The sequence below is a fragment of the Vombatus ursinus genome, unplaced genomic scaffold, assembly GCF_900497805.2.
Source record: "Vombatus ursinus unplaced genomic scaffold, bare-nosed wombat genome assembly UNPS02014932.1, whole genome shotgun sequence".
NCBI lineage: Eukaryota > Metazoa > Chordata > Mammalia > Diprotodontia > Vombatidae > Vombatus > Vombatus ursinus.
This window is the reverse complement of record NW_020954710.1, coordinates 6593779-6619401: the sequence shown is the minus strand read 5'-3', so window position 1 is coordinate 6619401 and position 25623 is coordinate 6593779. Positions and strand designations below refer to the sequence as shown.

Genomic DNA, 25623 nt, shown 5'->3' with positions numbered 1-25623 from the left:
GGCAGCGGCAGCAGCTGGGGGCGGCGCGGGCGGCCTCAGGCTCGGCGGCGGCGCGCGCCCAGGCGGAGCTCCCCCGGCCGCCCGGGGCGCCGCTCCTCGGGGGCCCCTCTTCCTGTCCTCCCCTCTGACTATGCAATTCTGAGAGCGCCCCGTCGGGGATCCCGGCCCCGTGCAGCGAGCCGCCGAGACCCGGGCCCGACCCGGCCCCCACGCCCCCCTCCCCGACGCCTTTCACCATTAAGAGGAAAGCGATGGAGGAGCTGAGCGCTGATGAGGTGAGACGGAGGGCAGGGAGGGCCGGTGTGGGTGTGAGTGTGTGTGTGTGAGTGTGAGACTGAGAGTGTGGTGTGTGTGGACATGGGTGTGGGACAGTGTTTGATAGAGTGTTGGGAGAGTGTATGTGTGTGTGACTGACTGTGTGAGACTGAGAGTGTGGTGTGTGTATGAGACTGTGATAGAGGTGTGTGTGTGTGTGTGAGATGAAGTATTGGGAGAGCATATGTGACACCGAGAGTGTTGTGTGTGTACATGTGTGTGAGACAGAGTGTGATAGAGTGTTGGGACAGTGTACGTGTGTGTGACTGACTCTGAGACAGAGTGGTGTGTGTATGAGACAGTGTGATAGAGTGGGGTGTGTGTGTTGGGAGAGTGTATGTGTGTGACTAAGTGTGTGAGACTGAGAGTGTTGTGTGTGTATGTGTGTGTGAGAGACAGTGTGATAGAGTATTGGGAGTGTGTATGTGTGTGTGACTGGTAGTGTATGTGTGATAGTGTTGGGAGAATACATGTATGACTGTGTGAGACTGTGATAGTGTTGGGAGTGTGTGTGTGTGAGACTGAGTGTGTGATAAGTGTTCTGAGTGTATGTGTGAGACAGAGTATTGTTAGTGTGTACGTATGTGAGACTGAGTGAATGTGTTTGAGTGTGTGATAGATGAATGTGTGTGAGACTGAGAGTGAATGTGTGTGTAATAGAATTATGTATGAATGTGAGACTGAGTGTGAGTGTGTGATAGAGAATGTGAGCAATGTGAGTATGAGTGATTTTGTGTGAGATTGACTATGATAGAGTATGTGTGAGTGTATAAGGTTGAGTGTATGTGAATGAGTGCCCATGATAGAGTATAGTGAATGTGTGTGGAGGGGGGTGGGGTGAGGTGGGGTGGGTGGCAGCATTGGTTCTGCTCCAGGACTGCTGACCCTGTGGGGGGACCTGGATTTCCCACAAACTTGAGTGGGTGACTCTCTAAGAAGGAGGCAAGGAAGGTTCTTAGTGCATCCTCTTTCACCCTCCACCTTGAACTTCTCTTGAACCCTTGTCTAGGCCTTTACTTGTAGGGTTCTCGAAGATGGGGTGGATTTGGATGAGGAGGTGGGAGGGTTTGGGCTGAACTCCACAGTTATTTTCATTTTAAAAGTTCCTCATCTCAGGTACCTGAAAGTTATCTTCTTTAAAAATAACAGTACAATTTTCTAATGTGTCATGTTTTTTCTTTTTTTAAATGATCCCTTGAAGATGCCAAGAACTCTGGGCTTGTCAGTCTCATATAATTAGCTGGAGCAGTTAAGTCTGTGTAGATCTGTCAGTCTACTAGTGCCTACTGTGTGCTGGGCAGTGTGCTAAGTAAGCATGGGGAATACAGAGAAAGGCCAAAAAAGAGCCCCAAACAAACCACCCAGTCCCTGCTCTCTCCAGGAGCTCACAGCACTCAGCCCAGTGCCCACCACACAGTAGGCACTTAATAAACTCCAGTTGCTTGGCTGACAGACTGACTCATGGGGGAGACATTGTCTTTAGTATTTACCAGGGAGCTCCAGGTTAGCTCCTGGCATTACAGGTAGCCTTTTGTTTAGGACTTGTCATTTCACCTCTTGAATCCTACTCTGTACTTTACATTTGTGTTCACTTTCAGACTGGTGGGCATTTCTTGCTGTGCAGAGACCATGCAGGAAGTCATTGACTTTAATTGTCCAATTGACATTAGAGTCCAGAGAGCTCTGGGTTTGAATTCTGACTCTGGCACATAGTCCATTGCTTAAGCTCTTTGAGATTCAACTTCTTTATCTGTTAAATGGAGATATTTTACATAGCACCTACCCCACTGGAGTGTTGTGAAAATTAAATGAGATAACATGCATAAAGAACTTAAAAGTACTTCGTTTTCAGTTATTTCTAAAAGGAATTACAGATTCCTTTCTCTGCTTTTTCTTTTTCTTTTTTTGGTGAGGCGGGTTGTGACTTGCCCAGAGTCACACAGCTAGTGAGTGTTGTGTGTCTGAGGCTGGATTTGAACTCAGGTGCTCCTGACTCCAGGACTGGTGCTGTATCCACTGCGCCAGCTAGCTGCCCCTTTGTCTGCTTCTTGAAGATGATTTTCATAAAGCAGGGCTGTGGTAGCTCCCTCAGAGTTCCTTCAATAGTTCACAAAGAACTATGCCGAAGTGAGCAGAAGAGAGTAGTAAACCATCAGGTTAGTGGTGACAAGGCTTCCATGTGACTATTGTAACCACAGTGGTCAGTGTATTCGCTTAGGTATTAAACTCCCCAGGGATAGGGCAGGCTCATTGGTGGGGAGTCAGATTGGGAAATTGTGATGTGGTACTTTGCCCTTTTGAAAGCCAGGACTGCCCCGACCTGTGCCTCAGACCTTTCAAACAGGCCGTTTGTGGAGCAGCATCCTCCTGGAGAAGCTGAGAAGGGGTGTCCAGTCTCAGTCATCGTGACTGCCCAGCCCTCTCCGACGTGCTGTCCCTGCTCAGCTGTTTGGACAGGGCCCCCTCCCCCATCGGCGGCTCTCTCCCCCAATGAATAGCCTCCCAGTTCTTACAGACCGGCTCAGACGCAGCTCCTTCTTCCAGTCAAACACGTTCTCTTCTCCAGACCCAAGGCATGCTGGCCTTTCTTTTGGCACTTGTGTCAGCCTCTGTAGCTTGGTATCTGGAATGGTTCACATTTGGAGTTGCCTGCTCTGTGCACGATGCTGGGGATGAGAAGACAGTAACAAAACCATCCCCGCCTTTGAGGCACTTCCATTCTTCTGAGAGGAAACAACCCTTACATCTGTTTTTAGTCTGCACTCTCATTCCCTCTCATTGTTAGGTCGTGGACTCTTCAGAGTTGGTGATTGCTTCTAGAGATGATCCTGCTCTAATTAAAAATCAAACAAAAAAAGTTGCTTATAGTGTCAGTTTAGTAGTTAGGGGATTATAAAGTGAACAAACTGGGTTAATGAGGAGGCTTTAACATTTTTTTATTGATATATGCATATATATATATTTTTACAACATCATTTCTAACATATTCCTCCTCCCTCTCCACTACCAAGAGATCTGTCCAGGAGTTTAACCAGCTCGCCCAGCCCTCCTAGTCTGACAGTATCTGCAGTGTTCTACCCCCAGAAAGGGGAGATGCATTTTCTTATCCCTTATTTTTCAAGGCCACACTTGCCTGTTACAGTTACACAGTATTCCATTTCAAACCTTTGCTGTTTCCATTTACATTGCTGAAGTAATTTTGTAGGCCCTCTTCCTTGTTCTGCTGACTTAATGTTGTGACAGCTCATGTAAGATTTCCAGTGCTTCTCTGTATTTTTCCTATTCAGTGGCCACTCCAAAGCTCCTGAGTTTGTAGCTGGGCTCTCACATTCTTCACCTTCCTCAGCTCCAGTTCCTTTATTTGTAACATGAAGTTGGACCTTATGACCTTTGAGGTCCCTTCCATTTCTATATCTATGATCTTAGGGTCATTTTTCCTGGTGCAGGGACATTCCATTCCATTCCATTCATATAATGAATGGTATTGGGACAGTGGATAGGGGGATAGAGGGATCCACTAGAGTCAGGAAGGACTCACGTCACATACTTATGAGCTCTGTGACCCCGGACAAATCACTTCATCTTTTAGTGCCTCAGTCTTCTAATTTGTAAAATTAGGGGGTTGAACTAGACTACCTCTTCAGTTCCCTTGCAGCTCCAAATCTCTGACTCCATGATCTTGTTCCACGATGGTAGCCATTCTGCAGTTTATGGGCATCCATCCTGTTTCCAGTGCTTTGCTTCTGCAAAAAATACTGTTATCAATCAATCAGTCAATCAATCAATCAGTCAGCTGTTAAGTGACAAAAGGCAATCCCTGTTCTCAAGGAACTTGCCGTTAACAAGGGAGAAAACATTCCAACAAATAGAAAGCAAGCTGTGTACGAAGGGAAGGCACTAGAATTAAAGAGAGGTTGGGGAAAGCATCCTGTGAAAGAAGAGATTTTAGTTATGAATATTTTGGTGAATGTGGGACCTTTCTGCCTTTGACCTGGTAGAGATATGGATGGAGCTCTAGCCTGGAGTCAGGAAAACCTGAGTTCAAATCTACCTTCAGACATTTACTAGCTGTGTGACCCTGGGCAAGTCACTTAACCTCGGTTTACCTCAGTTTCCTTATCTGGAAAATGGAGATAATAATAGCACCTCCCTCCGAAGATCCTTGGGAGGATCAGCTGATATTTGTAAAGGCCTCGGCATGGTGCCTAGCACATAAAAGTACTGTATAAATGTCATCATTATCATCATTATCATCATTATTATTAAAAGCAGGGTGTCTGTCACATAGTAGATGCTATGTAAAAGCTTACTTCCTTCCCCTTTCTTAGCATAATTGTACATAACTTTGCATAATGGTTGGAACAGTTCGTAACTCCACCAGCAGTGTATTGGTGTGCTTTGCTTTCCACAGCCGTTCCAACGTACCACTTCCATAGTCTCTTAGAATGAAGCTGAGGCTTCGGTATAAAGTCCAGATAGTAGGGAGTGCGGCTGAGAGAGAAGTGAGCATGTGCAACCTGGCCACTGTCTTTACTTTGATAGGATCATTGCGGCCCTTGCTCTTTGGCTTTCCCTTGATGCCTGGCAAATTTTGTTTTAGCCTTCCTTTATCTTTTTAAATCTTCATCTTTCTGTTTCTTTCAGTGTCTTTTTCTTAAATTTGTTTTTCACATGTAAGAAATTGCTGGCTTTTTTTCCCCCTCACTATTCCATCACTGTTCTCTTTTATCAGGATGTTTAATTCATTCATATTTAACAGTTTTTAAACTTCATTTTGATTTTAATTCTAAATGTGAACATAAAATAAGACAATTTCCACAAAAACTGTACAACAGAAATAGAGGTCTGTACACAAAATGTGAATATTATGTACAGCTTGTATTTCCTTTTTAAATATATGATTAATTCTAAAAAATTGGAGTGGTTTGCAACTTCCTTTTCCAGCTCATTTTACAGATGAGGAAACTGAGGTAAACAGACTTGTCCAGGGTTATGCAGCTAGTAAATGTCTGGGGCTAGATTAGAACTCAAGAAGATGAGTCTTCCTGACTCCATGCCTGGCAGTTCATCCACTGAGCCACCTGGCTGCCCGGGTGGGCAGTTCCCCACAGCAATACAGTTTCATAGTTCTGGACCATAGGGACAGAAGGGAGCAACACAGTTGCTAAAATGAATCTTCCCTTTTTAATGTCATTTCCTTCCTCAAGAACCCATCGATTGCTACCTAATGCTTAACCATTTCTTGGTGGGAAGGACCTTTGATTTCTTCAGGTTTTTTTTTTCTCATTTGATTTCATAGCATTTGTTGGCATTATTATATTCTAATATGTATTGTGCTTGTATGTGCACGTGTCTTATTACCCTCTTAGATCGTAATCATTTTGAGGGCAGGACATACCTCATATTTATTTTCTCTAGTTCCTGTTGAAGTTGAACCAATAAGCATTTATTAAGCGCTTGTTATGTGCCAGGTGCTGTGAGTATACTACTATGTAGTAGGTACTTAATAAATATGTATAGGTATTCAAGGAGGACCAGCACCTCTGGCGTGAGAGCTTGCCAAACCCTATTCAGGGCTGTTCATCCGCCTTTGGTGTCCAACCTGTCACCCAGCTCTCACCTGTGGCTCCAAGAAGCTGGAGAATGCACAGTGGCCACACCCCAGCAAATTGTCTTGGCAGATGGGCTAAACCAGTTGAGGGTTAGGGGGATGTCTGTTCTAAGCAGGTGAAAACTTCAGCTGGCGGAATGGGCAGATGAGAACAGTTTTGTTCCAACAACCGTGAAGGCTGCTGAAGCAGGCTCTGAGGAGCACCTCGAGCTTGGTCAGACATCACAGTCCAAGGTCATCCTGACTTTTGTCCTGTCACTGGACTTCAATGACTCTGGAAGAGAGCATGAGGGGGATGGCTTTGTGCAACTCTGCCTCACTTAAATCCAGTTGGCCCAGAAGTCAAGACATTACACTGTGATGTCATTGGTCCTCTTCAAAAATAAAGGACAAACAACAACATCTTTACCAATTTGCTCGTAGGAAGTGAAACCTCAGATGATTTTGATTTGCATTTCTCTTCTTAGTGTTTTGAGCACACTTTCATATAGCTGTTAATCGTTTGTATCCTTTGTTCTTTCTTTTTTTAATTTTTTTGTGGCCTATATCTGGGATATCTTATCAGAGATATTTAATGGAAAGATTTTTTTTCCCCCAGTAGGCATTTTTCATTCAGGTTATATTTTATTCTCTCATCTCTAAACTGTTCTGATTTAGAAGTTTTTACTTTTTTGATTTTTCAATTAATATTTATTTTAAATCATTATAGGAAAAGGAGTGAGTAGTATTGTATAATTCTGGAATTGGATTGAAGAAAACCTGGATTCTGATTCCACCTCTGACTTTATTTTGTGACCAGGGACAAGCCAAGTAATCTCTCTGGGTCCCAGTTTCCTGAACTGTAAAAAACAAAACAAAACAGGATAACACCTGTAATACCTATCTCCTCTTAATAACTGGGAGGTTCAAGAATGTTTGTAAGATCTCTATAAGTTCTAAAACACTCAATAAGTGTTACCTATTATTAGTTTATAGCAGTTGTCTCTGCAGTTCCGAGAGGTTGTATAAAAAGCAAGGGCTATGATGAGAGGAAAGAAGGCTAACAAATGTATTTTGTAATGATTGCAGGGGTGGGGAACCTTCGGCCTCAAGGCCATGTGTGGCCCTGCAGGTCCTCAAGTGCAACACTGTGAATGAATCCAAACTTCATAGAACAAATCCTCTCAATAAAAGGATTTGTTTACAAAACTTGGACTCCTCAAAAGGCGGCACCTGAGGACCTAGAAGGCCACTTGTGGCCCTGAGGCCGCAGGTTCCTCACCCCTGGATTAGAGTATTAAAGCAGGGTGAGAAATTTAAAATCACAAATATGTTGTTACAAATCTACCTCTTGGCAAAATATTGAGAAAAATGATTTTAGGATTATTCGTTATTAAACAACTTAGAAATGACATTTCAGGATAATTTCTTCTAATTAAAAAAAAACTGACATAGGATTTTTGGATAGGAGCTATCTGGAGACTGGAATCTAGTGCCTCGGTGTGAGACATTCTTACAGCTTCTGCCATGCCATAGATGATTTGTCTTTTGATGGTAGCTTGTTGCATCTCAGTCGTGGCAGTATTTGGCATTGCACCGGTTCTCAGTGATACAATTAATAGGCAGTATTTCTCAAATCAGTCCTTCACTGTGGACCCATACAGTATTGTGATGTTTTAAAACATCAGGTCCAGAAGAGAGATGGCAAAAGCAGAGCATTTGGTAAAGGCTCAAGCTATTCTTGTGGAAAAGATGGTGAAAAGATCCAAGCTGGGCTGGAGGGCAGTTCAATAGATCCACAAGTGAGTGAATGGCCCGACTCAGGAAATACTCTGTTTTGGTGTCAGCTTGCAAGGAGGTCTCCTTTGTGGTTGCCTGGAATCTGGGCTGTGGCCCTTTGCTGATTTGACAAGAGCAGTCTTTGCTCTTCAGGGCATTCTAGTGGCCGAGGAAGAGCAGTCTCATGATTCTTAGGGTGGAGAGGCAAAGTGCATGGTCATGCCTCTTGTTAATATCATCTCCATTGATAAAATGGTAATATCAATGAATCAGTAAGCATTTATTAAGTGCCTACTATGTGCCAGTCACTGTGCTAAAGGGGGAGTGGGAATACAAAGGAAGGCAAAAGACAGTCCTTGTCCTCAGGGACCTTACAGTCTAATGGGGGAGGCAACATGCAAACAAATGTACAAAGCAAGCTGACTGGATAAATAAGAAATAATTAAGGGAGGGAAGGCCCTAGAGTTTAAGGGGGGGTTGAGGAAGACTTTCTGAAGAAGGTAGGATTTTAGTCAGAATTTGAAGTGTAGGAGTTGAGGAGAGAGAGCATTCTAGGCCTGGGGGACAGCCAGAGAAAATGCCCAGAGCTGAGAGATGGAGGGTCTTGGTGATGGAACAGGTAGGAGGCCATTGGCACTGGATCAAAGAGTGTGGATGGGAAGTAAGGTGTAAGAAGACTGGAAAGGTAGGAGGGGGCTGGGTTCTGAAGCCTTTAGATGTCAACAGAGCATTTGGTATTTCCTCCTGGAGATGATACGGACCTTCTGGAGTTTATTCAGTAAGGAGGTGACATGGTCAGTCCTCTGTCACTTTAGTGACTTCATGGAGAATAGATTGGAGTGGAGAGAGACCTGGGGCAGGCAGACCCATCAGCATATTAATTTCTGCTGTTGAACCCCCTTTCGGGGCCCAGGATTTTGGTGTCTAGAACTTTCTTTTTTAGGTCTTCAGGAGCTGGGGCTGTAGCACTTGCAGGGGCTGTTGCCAGTGGGGTTCCCCGGGGGCTGCTTTCCAGGATGATTGCTGAGCATGGGGATAAAAGCAGTGCTTTTCCCAAGGCTCTTGGGCTTATGGTCCTGAGCTATCACCATTGAGATCTAAGGGGAGATGGTGATCAAGGTGCTGCTGGTGGTTTGACTCGCCTGGCCCATGCTGCCCTTTTCTTTCCCTCATGATAGCTTGCTGCTAATGGGAGTAAATGTTAAATTTTACACTTAGGTTAAAAAAAATCCTTAGTACAGTAAAGGGGGAGTTGTGGCTAGAGAGCAGTTCATCCTACAGAGCCTACTCTAAGGGACTAAAAATTCAGTCAGTGACCGGTGTGATATGGCAGCCGAGACAATGAATGCAAACTCTTCAATCATGTGATTCTGTAAAACCATAATTTGACTAAGTGAAAGTGTGAGAGTACTGTTAAATGTCAAGATGCGTAAGAGCTAGCCTGCACTCCACCGTTGAATTGTAAACATTTGGGGATGGGGCTTCTTCTTGGCACCCAATTCTCACTCTTTTAAAGTTTTCATACTTTCTGCCTTTGAAGCTCTAAGACAAGCACTTAATGTCGTTCTATTCATAGAAACCACGTGAGAGAATGTATGTAAAAACACTTTATAAATTGTAGATCACTGCAGATAGAAGGTCTGGTGTAGAGTATTCACAGAGAATTAATTGTTATATAGAACTTGACTAAGGTTGATCTCTGTAGGAGTTCTGCTAACGAATGGTGACTAACCATATGTTTACATACTGCATACTTATTGTCTTTCACATACCACAGCAATGGGATCTCAGTAGCTAGGCTATGTGCTTAGACCTGTTTTTCCAGGGATGGTGATGGATTTGCACTGATTCAGCATATTTTCTTGCCTAATTTATCCATACTTCAGAACTTTAGTGAGTCAGTGATCTCATCAAAGGGGGTATTCTCCCTGCTTGCATCCTTACCCATATCTTTCTGTATCTCCTGCCTAGAGAATCCTCTTCACATGTTTTTCTCTGGTTCTTCTAACATTTCATGTAGCCAGATGAGTGCATCTGACAGATTTACTTTCTGTTGTGGTCATAGCATCCTTGATGAAGTCTTTACTGCTACTTCTTGTATGATAGATAGCTGATGTGTTCCGGCTTGGTTGTGTCCACCCTCTAACTTTCCTTTGGCCTTTGGGTCACTTGAGATTGTGTGGTATTTTGTGATTTGAAACAATTTATCGTCAGTGTAAGAATATTGGTGTGAACATGACATACTTTTGTGTTAGCAAGCACTCTGCCATCATTGAAACACAGTTTTCTATTTCCTTTAATAACATCCCCCCCCATTATATTGTAAAGACAATTTTTAGCCTTCATTTATAAAAATTTTGAGTTCTAAATTCTCTCCCTGCCCCCATTCCTCGAAGCAATTTGATATGGGTTATGCTTGCACTGCACAGTTTCTAAAAGAAACTTGTTTTATTGATTAATTTTCTTTTAATAAAACATACAGAATCAACCAAATGAGAAAATTCTTGAAAATGGTTAAGCAGAAACCTAGCCCATGATTGCCGATGATTTCTATGTACAGCTGTATGGCTTAGTTATTCTTGTTTCTTAAAAGGAAGTCTGGGCATCTTTAATAGTTTTTAGAAATAAGTTGTATTAATGCCTTTTGTTTTTACATCATTCATTTCTTTTGCTCCTATCCCACCCAAATGGAAGCCCGTTTTGTAACAAAGAAATAACAGTTAAGCAAAACTGCTTGGATATAGTGACTTGGAAAATGTAAACAAGATTCTGTCCTAGGTATCTCCGGCTTCCTTGCCCATAGTAATTGGTTGGTTTTATTATCTCTTCTTCAGGACCTTCACTGGTTTTTCAATAGTTCAGAATTCTGCTTTCTTTTAGAGATATTTATATTCTTTGTCTTCCGTTTATTTTATTCTACATCAGTTCATATAAGTCTTGAAATGTTTCTTTGAGTAAGAAATGACAAAGACGACAAGAATTTATTAGGCCAGACACTGTGCCTGCTACTAAGGGCACAAAGATATAAATGACAGACAGTCCTTGCCCTCCAGGAGCTTGCCTTTTAGCATGTGTGTGTGAAAACAATATACGTACAATTTATAAAAGACATAAAAGTATTAATTTCTTAAGAATAATTCGTTATAATAATTTACTATGGTTTTTTCCCTGTTGTTCTCCAGCAGATGCATGTCCAAAAAAGGTGTTACTACAGATGTATTGTTTTACATTGGACCTTTGTGTCTGACTTCTGTCTCTACCTCTTTGGGCTGTATTTTCTCAGGAGTGGGATTACTGGGTCTTAATATCCAGAATAGCTGGGCCAATTTGTCCAGCCCTCCCACACTGATGGATTTTTGTTCTCTTTACTGTTACAAATGACCGTGTATGAGCTGAACCTTGAAAGTCAATTGACTTCATACCTTGCACTCAACCAGAGCGGTACCAGCATTGTCCATAGATGCCATTTGGTGTCTTCCTTCATATGTGTTCTTTTGGACCTGCTTTCTTCTCTTTGCATAACTTTGTGTAAGTCTTGGCACATTTCTTTGAATTCTTCTTATTCCTTACTTCTTAGGGTGGTAATATACCATTATGTTCACATGGCACAATTTAATCAGTTCTTTCTCAATCATTGGGCACAGAGTTTGTTTCCTTTTTTTTTTTTTTTTTTGCTGTTGCAAATAATTCAGCTATAAATATTGTTGTACAGATGGGTTCATAGGCTGTAAATCCAGTAGTAGAATTGTTGGGTCATTTATTTTATTTTATTTTATTTTTATTTTTGCGAGGCATTTGGGATTAAGTGACTTGCCCAGGGTCACACAGCTAGTGAGTATCATGTGTCTGAGGCAGGATTTAAACTCAGGTCCTCCTGACTTCAGGGCCGGTGCTCTATCCACTGGGCCATCTAGCTGCCCTCTGGGTCATTTATTTTTAACAAGTATTTTTTTTCTAATTAACAAGCATTTATTTTCTCCTTCTCTCCCATCTCCTTCTAATTAAGAAAAAAAAAAGAGAGGAACAAAACCCTAGTAACAAATATGCATAGTGAAGCAAAATGAATTTCTACTTTGGCCATGTCAGTCATTGAGCATTTATTAAGTGCCTCCTGTGTACTAGGCACCTGGTTGAACACTAAGGACACACAAAAATAGACCCTGGTCTGAAGACACTCACAGTCTAATGGAGGAGACAACATGCAAACAAATATTTACACATAAAATATGGACAGGATAAACTGGATAGAATCACCAAAGGGATGGAACTAGCATAGCATTGACAAAGGTTTCCTGTGGAAGGTGGGGTTTCAACTGGGATTTGAAGGGTGCCAGGAGAGAGCAAGAGAGAGAGATGAAAAGGGAGAGAATCCCTGGGAAGCTGGTGAAGCTGCCTGGAGCCAGGAGAGGATTTGGAATTGTTTTTTCTTTTGCCAGCCAACTTTTCTACAGATCAGTTTTCGAATATTGGATTCATTAATACTATAACATAATCAGTTGGCTTTGTACTTACCCACTAGCACTTCTTGGGTTTTTTCCAATTTTAAAATAATGTCCTTTTTTTCTTTCAGGTTAGAGTTGAAGTGATATAGAGAAGTGGGTTAGCGTGATGTAATGAAAAAAGTATTGGTCTTGAGAAAACTCGAATTCAGGTCCTAGCTTGGATGTTTGCTTAGCTGTGTGACCCAGGGAGGGAGTCACTTAATCTCTCTGTGCCCCAGTTTCCTCATTAGTAAAATGAGTGCAATGATTTGTATTAGCTGACTCAGAGTTTTTGTGAGGACAGTGCTTTGTAAACCTTAAGGAGCTATATGTTATTATTCATTCTGCTTGATATGAAAATTTTCATAAGAAAGTCCACTTAGATGTTCTCATTCATGGGTTTTCTAGAATTAGAATTGAGAGGGTTGTTAAAGGTCTTTTAAAAAAATTTTATTATGAACTTGAAAAATACCGAAAGCATGAAAATTTTCACATACAATGAACAGAAAAAGACAGTGGTGTACAAAACAGTGAAATCCCTGTTACGCACTGCAGTTTTCTAAACGGGTGATACCTTGACTTGCTTGTGAATTAGCCTTAAATGGGGCAGAGCTGCCCTCAGTTGTCAGCCTCATCCTCTCTTCCAGAGCCTTACATTTAACATGGTAGTACTCACACTGCCCTGCTTGTCTGAGTCCTTCTGCCCTCTTCTGTGTATTTTTAAATATTCCATTGATACTCTTTTCTCTTTCCTTTTTTTTTTAAAATTCCTCTCCTTCCTCTCTATAACTGTCTCACACCCCCCTTCCCCCATCTGCCTAAATGAAAACCTTCCCTTGTAACAAAGTAAAGCAAAACAGATCCGAGTACTGTGAATGACTTCAGAGGTCCTTTTGTCTCCCCAGTTCTTGGTCATGTCTGTGGCGTCTAATAAATATGCGTCTAACATCTGCATTAAGGCCTCAGGTGACCTAGATCTCATTGGGTCCCAGGGGAGGTCGTCCCCAAGATCCCTGAGATAGCTCGGCTGCTGTGCAGTCTTGCTTTAGGTTGTGCTGAAATCTGTCTCTTTGCAGCTTCTACTTGTTCTTCCTAGTTCTTTCTCCTGGGGCGGAGGAACACACGTCTGCTTCCCCCTCCTGCCTGACAGCTCTTCATAAATCCCAGCATTTATGCCATGCGCCACTCTAGGGCTTCTCTCTTCTGGGCTAAGCCCTCTCCACTTGCCTCAGCTGCGAATTTGAGTTTCTTCATCGTCTTGATGACTGCCCTCTGGCCACTGGCCACAGCATCATAGATTGAGAGCTGGAGAGGACCTCGGAGACCATTTAATCCAATCCTCTCATTTTACAGATGAGAAAACTCAGACCCAGAGACGGGAAGGAGGGACTTGCCGAAAGTCCCACTATTCGTCAGTGGCAGAATAGCCCCAAATCCATTCATCTTGCTACTTTACCACACTGGCACCCCCTGTGGCATGGAAAACGTGGTGCCCAGAGGTGGTCCGACCACAGCAGAGCAGCTGATTTGCTCCCTCCTCCCTGAAGCGGGGTGCAGCCTCGGCTAATGCAGCTCACCATCGCATTGGCTCTTTGGCTGCCGTATCACATTGCTGACTCATACTGAGTCATAGCATCTCAGCATTAGGAAGGACTGCCAAGGTCATCCAGTCCAAAACTTACCTGAATAATGACTCTCACCTACATAGGATGTTCTCGAAAAGTGATTATGCAGCCTATCCTTGAAGACCTTCCTAAAGCAGCCCATTGGTTTTAGACAGCTTTAATTATTAGCAAGTTTGTACTTGTATGGAGCCAAAATTTGCTTCATTTTGTCCTCTTCAGCCAAGCAAAACAATTCTTAATTCCTCTTCTGTTTGATTTTTGAAGACAGCAGTCATATTCCCCTTGAGGCCTGCAAGTTAAATGGCTGGCCCAGACAGCTCACTGTACTACGACACTGTAACCCCCCTTGTGCTCGGCGCTGGGTGAGCACCACCCTGTTCCAGTTGCCCAAGCTCACAACTTCAGTATCATCCTTGAATCTTCCCTCCCACTTACCCTACAGAACCAGTTTGTTGTTTTTTCCTTCACAGGTTCTGTCTTATACACCATCTTCTCCGCACTCACACAGCAGGCACCCTGATGTAGGCCCTTACTGCATCAGATCTGAATTATAGCAATAACTGCCAGTGGTCTGCCTGTCCTGGTTCTCCCATCCCATCTTGTCTATCCTCCATTCAGCTGTCCAAGTGATCTTCTAAAAGTGTCACCCCTGCCCCCCATTTAATAAACTCCAGAGGCTCTCTTAAAGAATAAATATAAAATCCCATTTGGCTTTTAAAACCTTCATAACCCCCCTTCTTTTCTAGTCTTCTTACACTTGGCAATCACTTGGCAATCTCTTCACCCTTAGGGCTTTAGCTATCACCTTTTGTACTTTACTATCAAATCTGCATTTCTGGACCCTGCCTGTCTTCTGAGTTCTTCATTGGCTCTCCTACTGCCCTCAGGTCATCTCTACCTGGATATTCTGGGGGCTCCTTAGGTTGTCAAAAACCTTATCCTTATCTTCCCTTCTCTGCCCTTAGCTGCTCCTGCTCACTTATTTCTTCCTGTCATATGGCTGCTCCATTAATAACCTTGAATTTATGTTGGATTCTCCTTTCTCCCTTAGCTCGTGTCTAGTCAGTTCCTGGTGCCTGTCAGTGGCAGTTCTGAATCCACTCCCTCGTCTTGGTTCTTCCTGTCACCTCTCTAGTATGCCATTGATACCAGCTGCCTCAACTGTTGCCATAACCTAAGAATTCTTTATTGTCTCCCCCTCCTCCAACCTTTATACTGCTATCAGAATCATCTTTTTTATTTAGATCTCCAGTGGTGTGCTAATTACTTGGGACAAGCAATAATTTGAAATGGTTTCATTTTGTGGTGGCATTTGTTAACATGTGGGTACTCCTGCTTGACCCTCGGCTTGCTCAGGAACATCTGCCCTTGACCAAGTGAAACTTGAAGGGGAAGATTTAGTTCTCTGTTAGTTGAGTGCTGGATTTTGTGCCATATCCCATCCCGCCCGGCTGAGCTTCTTTCTAATTTGGTGGATTTCTCTAGGATAGCATAGTTGCCGTCTCATTCCTGGAACATTCCTATGCCATTACTGGACCCCTTCTCCCATTGGTGAGTTCCTTTTGTGGCCTCCCTTCTGGAGCCAGGCCAGGTCAGCCTTGCTCCATTCTCCTCCCTGTTGTGCTTTTGACTCTGTGGACTTGGCCACCATTCCTGCTACCCTTCCCCCAGCCTTTTAGCTCCCTTTTATCTTTTATCTTCTTTCGTTAGAATGTAAGTTCCTGGAAGGCAGGGAGTGACTGTCTTTGTATTTGTAATGTCCCAACTTAGCAACAGTGCCTGGCACTCTGTAAACTTTTAACAAATGCTTGTTGCTTGCCTGCCTGCCAGAGATATACTTCTTACTGTTCTTTTGTTTGTTTTTAATACTGTGGTTTTTAAGAGTGAATGTTACTCTCAAGGAAATGTGCAAGGATTGCAGCTCTTACAGAAGGACTTTTAAAGATATTGGAACCACCGCTGGTGTGAGGAAGGCTCAGTTTTATCAAAGCCCAAAGGAAAGAACGAAACAAAATGACAAGAACTGAGAACCGATTTCTGCAAAAACCCCTAATTAATCTTCAGAAAAGAAGCACAAAACCTTCAGAAGGACCTGGCAGTTTGAATGGTTGTTGCTGATTCCTCTCTTGTGTGATATGGACTTCTAGCTGTTGGAAGAACAAACCATAAGACCAGTATAAAAAAAAAATCCAGCTGCTAACCAGTGGTATGAGGGGAAAAAAAAATACTTGTCACGGGTAAGGCAACCACTTTTACAGAGCTAAAGATTGGAAAAGGGTGTAATTTCTACTGTGAAACTCACTTTTTCATTTAAGGCTACCCAGAAAGTAATGCTGGGAGATCTCTAGGGGAGTCTATAAGATCTGGACAGCTTCATCAGGCTATGAAACAGAATCTCTTTCTTTCTTTTTTTGTTTGTTTGTTTGTTTGTTTTAGGCAATTGGGGTTAAGTGACTTGTCCAGTGTCACACAGCTAGTAAGTGTCAAGTGTCTGAGGCCAGATTTGAACTCAGGTCCTCCTGACTCCAAGGCCAGAGCTCTATCCACTGCGCCACCTAGCTGCCCGAAACAGAATCTTTCAATGGGGCTAGAGTCTTATCCCTGTCATAAGATTGATGAACTTTGATTAACATATAGATATATACCAAGAAGATGAAGTTTTTGGAAATAAAAGAACTTTCCCAATGGAGATAGAATATTGTAACATGACTTTGTACCATGTCAAATGTTATGAAAGGTTAAGAAATTTATCTGAGAGATGGAGATGAACATCTAAGCACTCCCCTGATTTAAACTCTGGAAAACTAAGGACTGTAATCACAGCTAGACTTGGAAAAATGTTCATCAAAGTTGTGCTTCATGCCCAATGTGATAAGTTTGCTTTTATGCTGAAATAAAGAATATGTCTATCTCTTAAACTCCTCTCCAAGTTATATAAAAGAAGTGATTGTTATGAAAAAGAGGACATTGCATCTGAGACATTTTATGTGACACCCTTAGGGATGGGAATAGTGGAGGGGTCATGGAGGAGGTAAGGTCTGGCTTGGACTTTGAAGGATGGGTAGGAATTTGACAAGGGAAAAAGGTAGGGGGAAGTTTCTTAGGTGTAGGGAATGAAAGCCACTGAGGCAGGTGAGTGAAGTTTTTGTTCTAGGGAAAAAGTAGTCTGGTTTGCCCGGATCACACAGTAGAGTCTGGAGGAAGCAGTAATTGAATGAGAATATCAGTTGTTAAGTTGTTAAGTGATATACTAGCCTAGGACTGGAAAGGCAAATGAAAAATCCCTGCCTTTAGGAAGCTTACCTTCTATTCTGAGGATAACAGCATTCACACAGTTAAGTGAAATGGGAAATCAGCTTGGGAAGATAGAGCAGAGCGAGAATGTGAAGGACTTAGAATTTCAAACATAGGAATGAATATTTTTTTCTTGAGGCAGTCTGGGAGCCACTGGAGACTTCTCAAACAGGGAAGGTATATGGTTAGATCTTCACTTCAGGAATATCACTTGAACTGTGGAGGATGAATTGGAGAGGGGAGAGGCAGGAAGGTATTGTAAGAGTTCATTTGAAAGGTGGTAAAGATCTTATGCTATAGTGATGGCCATGCAAGTGGAGAGAAGGGAATCGATGCCAGTGATAGCTGGAAGTAGCATTGGCTTGATTTGGCTCCTGATTGGACATAAGTAGTAAAATTCAGTAACTGTGAGCCACATTGAGTTTGAGATGTGTTTGGGACATCAGGGAGATGTCCAGCAGGTAGTTTTTGATATGAGACTAGAGAGGGAGAAAAAAATGATGGATAGGCTAGTTACATCAATTTGTGAATCATCATCATTTTTTTTTTTTTTTTTTTTGACTAGGCAATGGGGTTAAGTGACTTGCTTAGGGTCACACAGCTAGTGTTATGTGTCTGAGGCTGGATTTGAACTCAGATCCTCCTGAATCGAGGGCTGGTGCTCTATCTGTTGTGCCACCTAGCTGCTCCTGTGATTCATCTTCTTGGAGATGATAATACCAAGAGAGATTAGAGGGGGCAGCCTAAGGTCCAGGCCTGGCGAATGTCCACATGCTGAATGGTAATCTAGCAAAGGAGCCTGAAGAGGAGAGAAGAACCAGGAGAGAGCAGTGCCATTCTCCCGAAAATTGGGAGAGAATTCTACAGTCCCATTCTCAGAGATCCCCAGCAATCTTGTGGCAGTCACATCTGTACGTTCTTAAAAGTTCTCTGGGAATGTATTTCATCTCAGCCAAGTTACTAGAAGTTATTGAGGGTAATTGGATACTGTCTTAGCATCTCCTGACTTGCATTCCATTGTAAACTATTTTTGTTTTACTCTTCCTACCGAACCTGAAAGAGAGGGGCCGTGTAGAATATGGGAAAGGACACTAGATTTGGAATCGGTGAAGCTGTTTGCCTCCTGGTTCTACCAATTATCTGTGTGACCTCAGCCCTTTAATCTTTCAGGGCTTTAGTTGTCAAGTCCATAAAATGAGGGGTTGAATTTAGAGGCCCTCTGAGGTACCTTGAGGGCAGCTGGCTGGTGCAGTGGATAGAGCATCAGGCCCAGTCAGGAAGACTCATCTTCCTGAGTTCAAATCTGGCCTCACACACTTATCAGCTATGTGATCCTGGACAAGTCACTTAAGCCTGTTTGCCTCATCTGTCAAATGAACTCAAGAAGAAAATGGCAAACCACTCCAGCATCTATGCCAATAAAACCCCAAATGGGGTCAATGAAGAATTGGACATGTCTGAAAAACAGCAACAACAAAGGTACCTTGAAGTAGTAATCCTAGTAGTAGTAAGGGCTCAATTGAAGTTGTGTATTATAGATTTGTAGTGGATCCAATCAGAATGGTTGTGTGATTGTTTCCACCTTTGTTCAGCAGCATGTGTGTAGGCGGTGGATGGTTCAAGGCTGAAGGTTAGTAGGGTCAGGCGTAATTGGTGAAATGATAAGGGAGCCAGGGACTCGAGAGAAGAAGACAAGGGTAGAGTTGGTTCACCAAGGGGTCAAGATGGGGTAAAGAGGAAAGAGTGATTAGTGCAGGGAAGATGACCTGGGAGAGAATTGATGGGTTAAGGAATTGAAGATTACAGATGAAGAACAGGGTGTGGTAAGGGAAGGCAGAAGGAGAAGTGGAAAGCCAGTAGATTAGAGTCGGGGATTTGGGAGTTCTTGCACATGGCGGTGGTACATTTGTAGGTGATGGCAACATCAAGGGTATGACTATCTTTGTGTGTGGTTTGAGGTGGGTAGAGGAGTAGGTCATGGGAAGTGAGTAGATTGAGGATGTGTGAGGTTAGGGTGTTTGAAGGAGAGTTGGTATGTAGGTTGACGTCCCCTAGTAAGAGGGCAAGAGTTGGGGAATTTCAATTCAATTCATTAGACATTTATTAAGTAAGCACCTATTATTTGCCAGGCATTGCAAAGCACTGGGGATACTCATAAAAAAGAAAGACAGTCCCTACCTTCAAGGAGTTTACAGTCTAATGGGAGAAGAGAATGCACAAAAGGAATCTGGAAAGTGGGGGGGGGAGGTAACACCAGGGGGTGCTTGGGAGGCTGAGGTGCAGATGGAAATTGGAGTGGAAAGGGAAGAGAGAAAACTTGTGAGTCATCGTGACCTGGGAGTCTGTAGAGAATAGTACTAGAGATGAATAGTATGAACCTTATTGGAGGGTAGGTGACTACATGATGGTGAACTGAGGAGAACCTGGAATTGACCATGGGGAACAAAGAGTATTCCAGCTCCTCTGCTTTGACCAGTGAGCAGAGGGGAATGAGGGAAAGTATAGCCGGCACAGGAAAGGGTAGCCAGGGAGGCTGGGTCATGGCCGGGTCATGGGGGAGCCAAGTTTCTGTAATGGCTAGAAGACGGGAGAGGAAAAAATGTTGTTGCCTCTAGAACAGACATTCTGGATGTGGCATAGTGAAAGGATTGGGTGGTGTTTGGAACTTTGGGGTGGGAGGGTTGAGAGGGATGGGAATAAAGAATTGGGTGGTAAGGGATGGGGAAGAATGTTTGGATGAGGACCTCTAGGGGTTCAGAATCACTGTGATGTAATCCAGTGTGATTAGATGTAAGAATGTGTATCATTGAATGGAAGGCACACTCTACCCAAAGGAACCTAGAGATCAGGCAGGAGACAAGGGCGGCGTGAGCTGGGAGGCGCACAGCACAGTCAGATGGTCCACGCAAGGCCCTGTTTCACTGCTCCCCTGCCTTTGGAAGGCTGGAGACCAGGCAGGAAAAGGCTCAGAGGGAGAAGGAAATTCCACTCCCCACAGACCTTCCACCTTCCTCATGAGGATGGGAAGCCTGAGGTCAAACGGAATACTGCTCCTCTGTACTCTGGAGCTTCTCCCCATCAGTGCTGGGAGGTGAGGCTGGCAGCAGGGGATGGGACAGATGCCAGCTGCTGGCACAGAAGGAAGTCTGGCCTGGCCCCCTGCTGCCTTTCCTCAGGGAATCCTGGGAGCAGAAGATAGAAGTCATGAAGTCTGACTGCTCTTCTCACCTGAGCCTGGAGATGAGGCCATGCAGCAGAAAGTGCAGTCCTAGAAGTGGTAGATTGCTGGTGTGTGCAAAGATTGTTTTGTGGAGTAAGGAAGTCTCATAGCCCAGCCTCTGCATTCCTTCAGCAGATACTGCAGCAGGCTCATGGTTAGGGGAAGGTCTGGCTCCCTCTTTCAAGAGGCAGCTAGGTGGTGCAGTGGGTAGATTGCTGGGCTTATAGTCAGGAAGACCCGTATTCAAGTCCACCTCAGTCACTTCCTAGCTATGTGTATGTGGGCAAGTAATTTGCTTGTTCACTTTAGTTTTCTTGGCTCTAAAATGGGGATAATAGCAACACCTACCTTCCAAGGTTGTTTGAGGATCAAGTGAGATAGTTGTAAAGTGCTTAGCAGTGTCTGGTGCGTAAATGCTTATGCCCTTCCCTAATAATTATAACTAGCATTTATATAGCACTTTAAGGGATTTACATATGTAACGGTGGGGGGGGGGGGTCTCCCTGGATTAGGGACTGGTATTCTGGGTTTCACAGACACCCAGGCGCTCTCCCTTCTCAAAAAAAAAAAAGAAGAAGAAAAGAAGAACAGAAAAAAGTAATCCATGGCTGGATTTTAGGTGGTCTGTGAATTTAAATGGGAAAAAGAATTACATATTCATTTGCATCGGCCTCTAATCAAAATGTATAATTTTCTTCAACTAGGAATTTTTTAAAAAGCATGTAATTCTGTTCAGGGATACCTAGGCTTCTTCACCCTTCCATAGGGGTCCAGGACACACAAAAGGTGAAGTACCCCTTGCGTAGTCAATTAGCTCTGCCCACCCTACTAAATGTAAGTGAAGAGGGGCTATGTCTAGACCTTAAAGAGGTGTGAGCAAGGTCAGGCTACCTACCTTGAATCAACCGTAGGCTTTAGAAGAAACGGAAAGAAGCCTTGATCATTTTAATGGCTTTGAAATCTGTTCAGTTAACTGGATGGATTGGTTGAAGGACTTGGTAATTCCTTACCTTGTATAAAACCAGGAAGCTAGCTGGGAATTTGTCTGGAGCAGCTTCGTGGTAGAAACCTCCAGCCAAGTCCCCGAGGAGGATTCTCTTGGGGACTGGGAGCAGTAAACCTCAGTCTCCTCCCCTGCCCCTTGTCCAGAGGATCCAGGGAGGATTTGGCCTTTTTCTTTGGCATCTGAGCAGTGTCTCTGGGACAGCAGTGATTGGTTCCAGCGTCTTCATCTGAAGCCCTTTACAAACACCTTGTTTGATCCTCACAGTAACCCTGTGAGGTAGGTGTTGTTATTATCCCTATTTTACAGATGAGGAAACTGAAGCATACAGATTGTGCGATGTGCCCAGAATCACCCAGCTAGTAAGTATTGGAGGCTAGATTTGAACCCAGGTCTTCCTGACTCTGGGTCCAGTGTTCTATCTACTGCCTACTCATAATAACTGGCATTTATGTAGTGCTTTAAGGTTTGCAGAGTGCTTTGCAAATAAGATCTCTTTGGGCCTCACAACTATCCTAGGAGGTGTCAGTGCTGTTACCACCCTCATTTCACACGTGAGGGAGCTGAGGCATCTGCCACACCCACTGCTCTCTAGGTGTCAGTGCTGTTACCACCCTCATTTCACACGTGAGGGAGCTGAGGCATCTGCCACACCCACTGCTCTCTTCCCCAGCTACCACTCCTCAGCTGATGTGTCCCCCTCCTTTCCCAAACAGATGCTCCTTCGGGTCTGTCCTTTACGCCATTTCTTACATTCATCATGTCCTTCTTACGTCTTTGCCTTTTTGGGTCCCTTACAAGTGACTCTTCTGAGATTGTCCTGTTCTGTGATTCAAAGCTGTGCAGCATCACTGGAAAAGGGTTTTTGTTAGGAATGGTGTGGCAGCAAACCACTTGTAATCACTGAATGATCTGCAGTTTCCCCAGTGTGATCTAGATCAATCTCTCCATTTTCATTTTTTACCCTGGCTCGTTTGTTTCCGGTTGTACCTGTCCAAAATTTGCATGTGCTGATGGTGACATCCAGGTGAGCCGTCCACACAACAGAATCGTCTTCACCCAGGCCGTGCACGCGTACGTTCTTCATCCACTTTGTGTTTTCTCTGTGTATTCCTAGACCAGTCTCTTTTGATTGTCCATAGATTCAGTGGCTCATTGAAGAGTTCTGTGGCCCTAGTGCGATTAGTGTGATGCTATCTACAAGCGGGAGCATTTGGGGAACCTTGTTGTTTACTTGGAGTCCATCTTCTATTTGAACTTTGAGACACATGACAAACTATGATAAATAAAATTTAATGTTTGATTATTTATTATTTTTTAAATTAATTTATTTTGATTTATCAATAATCACTTCCATATGCTTTTGAGTTTAAAATTTTTCTCCCCCTTCCTCCCCACCACCCTCCCCAAGATGGCGCACAATCTGATATAAGCTATACATTTACATTCGTGTTAAACATATTTTCACATTAGTGATGTTGTAAGTAAAAATTAAAGCCAATAGGAGGAACCATCAGAAGGAGGAAACAAAACTCAACAGAAGAGGAAAAAAAATAGCAATTCAACTTCCATAGTTCTTTCTTTGGATGTGAATAGCATTTTCCATCAAAAAGCCACTGGAGATGTCTTAGATCCTTGTATTGCTGGGAAGGGTTAAGTTTATCAATATTAGTCATCACATAATGTGACTTACTGTGTACAGCATTCTCTTGGTTCTGCTCACTTCACTCAGCATCAGTTCATACAAGTCTTTCCAGGTTTTTCTGAAATCTGCCTGTTCATCATTTCTTATAGCACAATAGTATTCCATCACATTCAGATACCACAACTTGCTCAGCCATTCTCCAATTGATGGGCATCCTCTCAATTTCCAATTCTTTGCCACCACAAAGAGAGTTGCTGTGAATATTTTTGTACATGTGGGTCCTTTTCCCATTTGTGTAATCTTGTTGGGATGTTGACCTGGAAGTGCTATTGCTGGATCAAAGGGTATGCACATTTTGATAGCCCTTTGGGCATAGTTCCAAATTGCTCTCCAGAATGGTTGGATCATTTCACAACTCTACCAACAATGCATTAGTGTTCCAATTTTCCCACATCTTCTCCAGCATTTATCATTTTCCTGTTTTGTCATGTTGGCCAATCTGATAGGTGTGATGTGGTACCGCAGAGTTGTTTTGATTTGCATTTCTGTAATCAATAGTGATTTAGAGCATTTTTTCATATGACTATAGATGGCTTTAATTTCTTCATCTGAGAACTGCGTGTTCATATCCTTTGACCATTTATCAATTGGGGAATGGCTTGTATTCTTATAAATTTGACATAATTCTCTATTTATTTTAGAAATGAGGCCCTTTTGATTATTTATTATTATTGAGATTTTACTGTATCTTCAAGAACATCACGTATTAGATATGTGGAAGGAGCAGAGAATCTTGGTTAAAAAGAACTCGTTCTAGAATAACAGAATTCTTTAACAGGGCAACAATTATGCTTTTGTTTCTGACAAAGGCCAAGAGTTAAGTAAAAATCACATACCCCTCCATTGATAATAGTGCCACTTTCCCCATTTATAAGTGTTTTATTTCTTCATTGTAAGTGGAAATAGGTACAATAGGAAGTTCTGTGGAGCTTTTAATCTTTCTCCAGTGTCCTGAAAAAGTTAGTAAAACATTTCTTTAAAATATGTGTGTGTGTGTGTGTGTGTGTGTGTGTGTGTGTGTGTGTGTGTTTATAATTAAAGTAATTTTTGGCTGAAGAAAATATTATGAATGAAAAGGCTGCTTTAATAAAAGTAGAAAAAATACTTTGTATTAGGGAAACATTTTCCTGGCACTTTGCCACTTCCTATTTATTTTAATATATGTATGATTAAATATCATTTTTATCAATTAAATGTATTTTAGACAGTGCATATGAATTGACTGTTGTCTTTGGGATAAAACTTTTCAGTGGAGTTGACCAATAAAATTTGGCCAACATTTATTGGTTGGTGGTATGTGGGCTTATATGAGTAGGAAGTAGAATTTGGTGATTTTGATGGTATGAAAGGCATAAAACTTCACATTGATCATTGTTTTCTTCCTCAGATACCACCTCTAGAACAGAATTGGAATCCTGTGTGAGCTTGGGCAGGTCCAGTCGTCATGACTTCTTTGTACCTCAGTTTCCTAATCTCTAGAATGAGGAAGTTGCACCCAGTGGTGTCTGGAGTCTCAATATCCCTCAATCCATGATCCTGAGACTTGCTGCCAGGGTGAATCTACATATGATTTCCTCCATTCCTTAAGCCTCTTGCTTCTTTCTTTCTGTGTCTTTGAGAATGAATCTTGGTGTTCAGATTCTGAGTCCTATGCATGGTCAACACCTTGATCAGCCTCCTGATGTAATAGGAAGAGTGAATAGGCTGTGGAACTGTGGAGTCTGGGGGAAAAGTTGGCCTCCGTTTATTTCATACAGAATATTATTAACCTTACCGTAATGTAAATGTCTTGTTTCTGTTCATTTGACCCCTGACTCTTTGGGGTGGGCAGAGGCTTTGTTCTTGCTTCTGTTTATTTTTTACACATTTGTGGTCAGTGTGTACACTGCTTTGATACTGCTTCCATGATGATGAACCTCATATAGATTTAACTAGATTTTTTTGCATTTTTTTATTTGTCATATATGGTGCAATATTGGACCGTATAGGCAGTTTCCAATTTTTTCATAATTTAAAATAATACTGTTTATATAAAATATTTGGGACCAAATAGGTCTTTTTTCTTTTTAGGGACATCATTAAGATATAATCCTAGTAATGAGATCATTGACTTATAGGAAAAATTAACATTCTTGTGTTTTATTGAATGTTAACATTTTTCTTTTTTGAGAAGCTTGCATCAGTTTACAGATCCCCACCCCCCAGTAGTGTAACAGTGGATATATTTACCCACATCAACCAATATGGGGGTTTTGTAATTTCTAACCATATTTGTTAGTTTAATGGGTATAAGGTACTTTCTTTTAAAAGTTTCAACATATTTTCAAGGAGTTACTGATAATTTGTGTTTCTTCCTCAGGGACCACCTGTTCATATACCTTGTATTTAAAAATAAGTTGTTTGGGTTTTTTTTTTCAGTTGGTAAAAATCCATCTTTCCACCACCTCCCACATTGATAAAGAAAGAAAAAACCGTTAAAAAAACAAACATGTATATAGTCAAATGAAACAAATTTTCATATTGACTATTTCCCAGAAAAAGTCTCATTCTGCACTCTGAGATAAGTAACAAGTTTCATCATCAGATCTTTGCAGTCATGCTTATTCATTTT

At 42.5% G+C, this 25623-nt stretch overlaps 1 protein-coding gene across 2 annotated transcripts in view; it reads left to right on the top strand.

Moving 5' to 3' along the window:
- Positions 1–183: 183 nt before the first annotated feature.
- The window catches only part of UBE4B (ubiquitination factor E4B), a 141602-nt gene continuing 116162 nt past the window's right edge, over positions 184–25623 (top strand). Inside the window, exon 1 of one of the 2 annotated variants that reach the window (XM_027843844.1) lies at positions 184–275. In XM_027843844.1, coding sequence (XP_027699645.1) covers positions 252–275 — 24 coding nt within the window. In that variant the 5' untranslated portion in view covers positions 184–251. The remainder of the gene's footprint in view (positions 276–25623) is intronic. The other variant, XM_027843842.1, reaches the window with a different exon arrangement.